Below are 8988 nucleotides of genomic sequence, written 5' to 3'. Positions count from 1 at the left end.
AAATATTACAAATCGTTTAGTTTTTCGGGTTTCTGGTTATTTTCGGTTTCGGTTCGGTTATTTTTGGGGTTTTTTAATTCTGTGTAGACAATGCAATACAAAAAATAAAATGAAAAAACATATTTTAAGCTTGTATAAGAACGTATTAGAGTACCACATATATATTGAATTCAAAAAACAAAAATATACATGTGTTACGTGGAACTATACGAACAAAAAGTTGCTTAATATAATTTAAAATTTAACAAAGTTCTTAAATAAAAAGCAATATTAAGTTTAGTCTCAATCTTCATTCATTATCTTATTTATCTTCAAAGTTTAGTCCATTCCTCATCATCTTGATAATCTTTTTCACCATCAATCGGTTTGTTTCGGGTTTTTTCGGTTTTATAAAAATGGATAACTGAATTGAAACCAAACATTCAGTTTGTCAGGAAACAAAATTAATCGTCAGTTAATGCTTTGGTTCGGTTTTTTTCGGTGCAGCTTTTTCGGTTAATTCGGTTCGATTCGGTTTTATGCCCACCCTGTGTTTATCTACTAATCTAATTAGATATCACAAATTAAATCAAACTCATTTAACTTATCCGTAATTCATATAATTAACTGACCCAATTTTATAACTCGAAACCGCCTAACTTGAACCAATTCATTACTCCAGATTGGCCCAACATGTTGCTTACATTTTTTAAAACAAATGATGCCTTTTGAAGGTCCAACGTTTTCAGAATATATTTTGTTGTAGAAGTAAAAAATTCTGTTTCATTTCCTTTAAACTCAATATTTTGTTTCTTTCATTAAACTTGATATATAGTCTTTTAAATCTGTCTCCCTCGAAACTTCAATTCTTTTTTCACTAAAACCTTCTTATCATATCTTAATTCTTTCAAATATATAAATGCTAGGTAATATTGGCTTTAAGTTTAAATAATGATGAGCCGATCCAAGAATTAGCACTCTTACGTGAACTAATTTGACGGGGTAAACAGTGCCGAAATCGTCAAAACTCAAAAAGGACGAACTTGGGCGGCGGTGGAATTACAGGGACCATGACCGGTAAACGAAAGGGTCTCGACAAGCCAAACCTTGTGGCAAACGACCCAACCGTCAGTCCAAAAACCATCTTTTAAGCCTTTGATTTCACATAAGAAGTCTTTTTGTTCAAGAAGTCTTTTCGTTCAAGATTCGCAACATTCAAACTTCTAAATAAATAAGTTGATGTATTTTCTCTGTCACTAGTAATTTAGGCCAACATTTAATATTTTATATTTCTGTTTACATTAGTTATTTTGTAATTTAAAATTTTTGACATACCTACAAAACTAGAATTCCCTTTATAAAAGGTCATCTTTTAATGGTTTTCCTTCAAAAATATTGATGAAGTTTTTAAGAATTAGAGGGTGTTTGGGATTCCTTATTTTACCTCCTTATATCTTATTTAAGGCATAAGGTATAAGTTACAATGTTGTAACTTATACCGTGTACACTCACAAAACCTAACTTTTTCAAACACCTTATAACTTATAACCCATAAGTTATAAGTTATAAGGAGTAAAAATAAGAAAACCCAATCAGCCCCTTACTTTCTATGTTTTGTCTTATCATTTCTGCGCTACATCATGTTGCGGCTTGCATCATGTTATTAACATGATGTTACTTTCTATTAATTTGTTTTTCCTAGGGAAGTCTAGTGTTCTTTGTGATTTTTTTATATGGCTTCATAGTTCATACACATGGTTTTAGAGCAATGAATTTCTTAATTTGTTTTTCCTATGTTGTGGAAGTCTAGTGTTGTTCTCTGTGATTTTTTTATATGGTTTCACACATGGTTTTAGAGCAATGAATTTCTCTAAGAGCAACCTTTCACCTTTCTATTCCTTGAGATAGAGGTATAATTTGGTTACATCTCACTAATCTCAAGCCATGCTAGTGATAGCCCTGCTATTGCTATTGGTGGAAGTTGTACTGAATATGCTGATATGGTGGTTGATGTAGTTGTAACTTCACATGGCGATCGTCTCATATTTTCCATTCAGCTCGTCTAATCTCAAACTAAATATATAGAACTAAAAATTGCTATTTCCAAATGAGACGAAATAAACTAGTAAAATGAAACTGATCACGAAAATGTTCATTTGCTTGAGTTGCTTGCTTGTAAGAACTCGCTAGTTACATACTCAATTTTAAATACTAATATTAAATATCCCTAGTCGCCTACTCAAAACACAACACGATATGACACGACACAAATAATACATGAGTTCGGTTCGGGTCGCCTATTCAATCAGTCAACCCTACACAAGTAACACATTCTAACAAACAATGGATATTGTTTTAACTATGTAACCATGATACATACTCGGTTAATACCAAGAAATATAAAATCCACTAGCATTACTTGTCAGTTTATAGCATTGCATTTCAAAGCATCAAGATGCACCATTCGTGAATGTTACAAACTATAAATGAGTCCAAGAAAAAAATTATTCAAAATATAAATGCTACCAACTTACCAAAAACCAAAGAGAATCACACTTCACTTTCTTCTAATACCAAAAAATAATTCTCGACCCTTACGCAGCCACATGTGCGCGCACATTTGTATCTTTACCGCATTTCATGGAAGAAAACAGAGTCAAAACATCCACTTGGTTTCTAATAAACCGCGGACATTTTGAAAGAAAATCTTGTGCATCATTATGCCTTCCTGCCTTAAAATAAGCTTTGAAAACCCGCAGGTAAACCGCTGTTGAAGGTACTTTCTTGCAGCTCATTGCTTTCAAAAACATAACCGTTTCATCAGTAGTACCAGTTTTTGAAACGTATTTAACAAACGGGTCAACGTAAGGCGGGTACCCGTGAGCTTTCATCGGAGCAAAAAGATCGGTAGCTTCTTTAAACAGCCCTTGATCCAATAACTTACTTATTAATAATTTATAGGTCGTATGCCATGGCTTAACTTCATTCTCGTTAACCACTTTTAAAACAAGTTTATACGCGTCGAGTGACTGGTTCTTAGAACAGTAAGCATTTGTCAATGTTTCTAATGCGTATCCGGCATACGCACTCCCGCCATTTTCAATCAGTTTTGAGAAACAATCACACGCTTTATCTAAATGACCCGAAAGACAGTATCCTTCAATCAGTGAGCCGAACATTTTATAACTCGGAACTGTTCTAGAATCTTCCACGAAATCAAGAAACTTACTTGCCTCCTCTGTTTCGTCGTTCTTGCTGAGGTGGAAACCGATTTTGCTTTGCAAATTTTCGTTAGGAAAGAAACCCACCTCCTCCATTGCTCTTAAAATCTTGTTGCACTCGTTAAACCTACCGAAACTCGTTAAAGACTTCAGAACGCTATCTAACGCAGCGTTTGTTAACTTATTCCCGCCATCTTTATAAATCTTTAAAACCTTTGAAAACAAATCCATATCTAACTTCTCACTCGTCACTATCTTTCTCAACAAAAACGGGCAATCTTGAACCGAGGGCTTTGTATTTCCACTCATAGCAAACGCGTATAACTCAACCGCGTCTTTCAACATCTTCTTCCTAACTAACTTATTCAAAACTTTAACATAATTAGCTTTTTCAATATCAAACCCTTTAGCTCTCATCTCATCAATCAACCTCCAAAACTTATCCATATACTCCTCTCTAACAACCTCTCTCGCAATAGCATTATAAGTCACTTCATCATGCTTACACAAACCGCTCTCCTCAACCCACCGAAAAAAAATAACCGCTTTATTAACCTCGGTTCCAAGATTCTCCAACACAGACTTAACCAGCTCACTAGTAAACTCAACCCCCATATCCCGCAACTTCGTTTCCACATCGTCCCCCCACGGCCCTTGCCTAATAACCTTACAAGCCCTCGAGCTAACGCTATCAACCGAAGCATCCACCGACCCGGAAGCAAACAAATCCTTCAACTTTTCCACGTCTCCTTCCAACCCGTCTTCCTGAAACTTGACCATAGTTCTAACCGAGGCGCCTTTCTTCACTCCGAACCCTTTCGTCTTCATCGTCTCGACCAAATCCCAAAACTCCTTCACTAACCCATTTCCACCCAACATTCCCAATAACCTATTACACGAATTAGAGCTCAAATTGGATCTCAAATCACCAGTTTCTTTAGACATAACCCAATCGAAAAACATTTTACCGGAACCCGGTGACCCGCGGGTCTTAAAAAGCTCAATTACATGATTATCAATACCCAGGTCAGGTTTGGAATTTAATTCTTGGATAACATCTTCGTTGGTTTTAATTGGATCTGAATACAGTTCGATTAATGTGGAGGTGATAATGGGTTCGGGTGATGATGATGAAGAGAATAATCTTCGGAAATTAGGGTTATGGAAATGGGTATTGTGAGTGGGAATGAGTGGAATGGAAGTGCGATTAGGATAATAATAATAATAATAATGGGTTGATGATGATGATGTTACCTTGTTGTATTGAAGCTCTGAAACAGGTTTGCAACGTTGGAGAAGAAGACGCCATTGATTTCTCATGATTTCGGCTGCTGAAAATGAATGAGGTTCTGATACGATTTAGGGTTTATGGTTCTTGATGACTGGATAGTGTGTGCTCAGTAAATAATACAATTATTTTAAATCTTTAAATATATAAATAGTTTATTTTTAAGGAAATATAAAACCTTCTTTGTTTAAGACGAACTTAAACGTTTGTGATCGCAGGTAGGGGTGTTTAAAATTATCCGAATTCAAATCCATAGCCGAATTATCCCGACTATCTGTATCTGAACTATCTGAATTTTCAGATATCCGAAAATTCGGATATCCGAACCCCGGATATCCAAATATTCGGATTCGGATTCAGATAGCTGTTTTCAGATTTTTCGGAAATCCGAATTATCCGAATTATTCGGTATTTTAATTTTAATTTTATTTTATATTATTATATAATATAAAACCCTCTCTCTTATAACACACACAACACAAACACATAACACAAGCAGCACACAAGCGCCTCTTTCTTCTCTTCCAATGTTCACACATTAACCCTCACTCACTCCGTCCTCACTCCTCACGGCAGCCGCAGCAGCTGCACCACCGTCTGTCTCACCATCACGGCAGCACCAACACCACCGTCGTCCGTCCCACCCTCACGACAGCTCCAACACCACCATCGTCCGTCTCCGTCAGTCCCACCCTCACAATTTTTTTTATTTCTTTTTCAGATATTCGGATATCCGAAGTTCAAATATCCGAAGTTTCGGATTCGGATTCAGATAGTGATTTTCATTATCCGAAAGGTTCGGATATCCGGTTTCGATTATCTGAAAGTTCGGATATCCGGTTTTGAACAGCCCTAATCGCAGGTATGCTACCATCTTATGTTCTAGAAAAAATGAGTGTTTATACCCCATTAATACATTCTTGTACAAATAATTTATCCAGTAATAAAATACTTGCATTTTCAATAGTAAAAAAAAAAGTACAAATATTTTTCTACTATTTTAGATAATAGAAAGAAATGCAAATCTAGCAAAAGAATTAAAGAAACCTTGATTTCGAATAATAACCAATACTTATTTCTTGTCCAAACCTTGATTTAATTTGATAATAACAAAAGAAATTTAAAACTTATTTACTAATCAGATACCATTTTAGCGTTATATGCAAAAAAAAAAAAAAAAAATTCAAACCAAACCAAAAGTGATTAAAACAAAACTAACTTTAGTTTTAAAAATGTGTTAAAACGAAACCGAATTATTAAGTTAGTTTCAAAAACTATGAATTCGAATAGGCATTGACCGAAATGAAACTCATTTTTTGATTACCTTTACAGGCAGTGGCGGACCCAGGATTTTTTGTCAATGGGGTCCCAATTTTTTCGGTTTACAAAATTTTTCGGGTCGGTCGTTATTCGGGTCGGGTCGAGGCGAGGAACATAATAAAACACGGAACTATGGTGTCATTGGAAACGAGTAAGTAGAAAGAATCTAAATTAGAAACTAGATGAAACATACACTTTTAATTCATACCCGAAAAACATGAACGTAATCTATATATATGGTCTTACATAATTGACCAAAACATGAAAAATAACTCTAACACAAATAAATGATTAATTATAATATACATACACAAGTTAAATAATAAAAGAATATGCAAAATCCATGTTAACATTATATATGTTGCATGGTGATAATGATTATATGAGAGAAACTAACAAAAAGCACAAATACCCTAACTGAATAACTAAGACTAGGATTTTAAGAAAACAACAAAAAAGGAGTATGGTGAGGCTTGAACCTACAACCTCTCACAAGTAAAACAAGGGACTTTCCACTATACCAGTTCAATCCTAATAGTATGGGTTTCAAGTATTAATTTTTATGGGGTCCTTACAAAATTTAATATACCGTCTCTAAGTAATTTTTAAAAAACATCGGTGTCCCGGGACCCCGATCGGACCTATGTGGGTCCGCCCCTGTTTACAGGTTTGAATTGGTTGATCATCGGTTATCATAAATGGTAAGTTTACCTTGCTATATTCGAAGTAAATTATATTACTGGCAGGTTTACCTATCGCAAAATAGTCCGCAACAATGAAATGAAAAAAAATAGAAAATATAATTTGAAAAATTATCTTTAGTATTACCAGGTAACACCCGTCGAAAAACTTCCCGTCCAACAAAAATGTGGGCAAAAAGCTTATTCTTAGTATTACTATGGATCGTCCGTCAAAAGATATTCCTACATATAAAGACCAGATTTGGATTGACCTGCATCAGTGGTCATGTGGTAATCCGTTGGATATGGTCTCTACTTTTTGGGTTATGTTATCCCTCGTTGAGTTGTTGGTGATTACTAACATTTTTTTTTCTAATGGGATTCATCATCGATTTGTTGGTAATAACTAATATATATCACGTATGTTAGTGAGTGTGAGCTTACTAACATAACCCGATCATCTCTTTCACATACTAATGAACCACACTAATCGGCACAGCACACGTCTTAAACTACTTCAAAGTATTTCGTATAATTTCATCATCAAATTTATTCATATGCATATTTAACCGAACAATTATATACAACATATGTTTAGGACATGACTAGTCAAACAAGCTAACGTTAGTGACGGATCAAGTTATCTTTTTTAGTGAGAGCAGAAGACAGTCCAGGTTAAAAATGGGTTGATTTAATAGTAGAATGCATTAATCTTAAGAGGGGCATTACTATAAATTTAATTAGACAGCCAATAATGGGTTTTTAATAGGCTATATGTTAGTGGGCCTCCCTCCCTTTGTAAAGGCCCTGGCCCATGAAACTCGACACAAAATCAATAACATAAAAGAAAACACCCTTATATATTTTTTTTTCAAAAAAGTAAAAGCAAAATAGTTTATTATGCTGTGTCAAATTAATGAATGTATTTGTTGCATTGACAACAAAATGATACAATTTAAAAATTGAAAAGTAACAAGAAAGCATTATGTAAATAAGATATTGCAACCAAAATAGTGTTAAGGTGCTAAGCCAGCACCCTTAAAACTATTTTATTATTTTATTGAAACACAAATGTTAAATAATCTGATGCATCTAGATTCTTTTTTCGCTACACAGTTTTGAAACAAAGATAGCAACTAAAATATTGCCAAACTCAAATAAAATATAAAGAAAAAACAATGTCGAAGAAATATGTCCGTTCATTTGTTCATTCCAGTTGCATCCTTCACTGCCTCAGTTGCTTGCCGAGCCTTTTCTTGTATTTGCTGACCAGCCTACAAAATTTTGATTATTAAGTAATTAAATGTCTCGTATAAAGGTTTAGTCCTAATTTACTTTAATTAGTACGAATCATAAAAACAATATTTGAAGTAATACCTGTTGCACTGATTCTTTGGCAGCCTGGGCAGCATTGCTAGCTTGGTCCATCAATTGGTTACCTTTTTCCTGATAACATGTTATATAATACTTTCACGATATAAACTATTTAAAGATTGACTCAAAAAATTATGTAAGCCCAAAATAGGTGAACCGTACAAACACACGAGACAATATAAGTATAACTTATTGATTTAAGAGATGTGACACAAGTTTACGTCGATAAAAAAGGAGAATAAAATATCACTTTATCAACTCCTTTAATATGATTATATTATTATACGAAATTTGAGTTACGCGTATTAAATTAATGTCACACAGACATCATACATGAAATTACAATACATACAGACCATTTACTCATGATGTGAGGTTTGATATAGGATGATGTAACGAATAATAAACTTCTAGAGGGAAATTAGTAACCTCGGCTTGGCCTTCGGCCTGACCAGCTTGAAATCCGGCGTTCTGTTGGTTCATTTTTTCTTAAATTAGTGGGCTATATGACTGTTTTAAGGAAATGTGTTAAAAGGACTAGAAACCAGAGCTCATTAACCCAAAATGATTGGGGGATTGAACACTGAACACTGATCTTTAGTTGAGAGAAAATTAAGAGGGAAAATTTCCAAAATAACTCTTTTTTGTTTAAAGATTAACTTTTATAAACACCAACATCAAAAAAAAAAACAACACCCAAAGGCCGCAACCACAAGCCGGAGAGCAGCCAAAAAAAAGAGAAAAAAAATTACATGAAATCAAAATTACACCAATTCACCCAAGCTAAAGATATAAATTTAGACCTATACTTGAATCAAAGGAAACCACAAGCCTTTATGTCTCCTATAATCTCTTCCAAAATAACCTCTTTTTCTCCAAAAACTTTTTCGTTTCTCGCTTTCCAAAGTCTCCAGCAAGCAATTATGATAATTCCATGAAACACCTCTTTTTCTATAGGACCGAGATTGATGGTCTTGTGGAGCTCTATAAGGTCTCTAACCGAGAAGCCAAAAATAACTCGGCTTCAATATAACTCTCTTGAGAAGAGAGAGATGAGAAAATAACCCAAAATCCATAAATATTCTCAAAATAACCCACTAAATTTGGACTGAGCCGACGAGATCTT

At 34.4% G+C, this 8988-nt stretch overlaps 2 protein-coding genes across 2 annotated transcripts; both read right to left on the bottom strand.

Annotated features, from left to right (window-relative positions):
• Positions 1 to 2364: 2364 nt before the first annotated feature.
• LOC143595881 (small ribosomal subunit protein mS81 (rPPR8)-like) lies at positions 2365 to 4595 on the bottom strand. Its single transcript, XM_077074796.1, has one exon. The coding sequence runs from the start codon at positions 4518 to 4520 to the stop codon at positions 2574 to 2576; it is 1947 nt and encodes a 648-aa protein (XP_076930911.1). The 5' UTR covers positions 4521 to 4595; the 3' UTR covers positions 2365 to 2573.
• A 2916-nt stretch (positions 4596 to 7511) lies between these two features.
• LOC143595256 (stress-induced protein KIN2-like) lies at positions 7512 to 8347 on the bottom strand. The gene is made up of 3 exons (XM_077074321.1): positions 8292 to 8347; positions 7866 to 7934; positions 7512 to 7762 (listed from the first exon to the last, which is right to left on the bottom strand). Exons 1-3 carry the CDS (start codon positions 8343 to 8345, stop codon positions 7688 to 7690), a joined length of 198 nt encoding a protein of 65 aa, XP_076930436.1. The 5' UTR covers positions 8346 to 8347; the 3' UTR covers positions 7512 to 7687.
• Between the last annotated feature and the right edge of the window lie 641 nt (positions 8348 to 8988).

The sequence above is a fragment of the Bidens hawaiensis genome, unplaced genomic scaffold (assembly GCF_021521415.1).
Source record: "Bidens hawaiensis isolate Kalapana, Puna unplaced genomic scaffold, B.hawaiensis_p1.1 tig00001721_1, whole genome shotgun sequence".
Taxonomy (NCBI): Eukaryota; Viridiplantae; Streptophyta; class Magnoliopsida; order Asterales; family Asteraceae; genus Bidens; species Bidens hawaiensis.
The sequence above is the reverse complement of the archived record's forward strand: the minus strand, read 5'-3'. Positions and strand labels throughout refer to the sequence as shown.

Excerpts from the sequence above, each read along its gene's own strand:
- LOC143595881 (XM_077074796.1), bottom strand. The coding sequence starts at position 4,520 with ATGAGAAATCAATGGCGTCTTCTTCTCCAACGTTGCAAACCTGTTTCA.
- LOC143595256 (XM_077074321.1), bottom strand. The coding sequence starts at position 8,345 with ATGAACCAACAGAACGCCGGATTTCAAGCTGGTCAGGCCGAAGGCCAA. Across the intron at positions 7,935-8,291 it reads AGGCCGAAGGCCAAGCCGAG|GAAAAAGGTAACCAATTGAT; the intron begins GTTACTAATTTC and ends ACATGTTATCAG. Across the intron at positions 7,763-7,865 it reads CCAAAGAATCAGTGCAACAG|GCTGGTCAGCAAATACAAGA; the intron begins GTATTACTTCAA and ends AAAATTTTGTAG.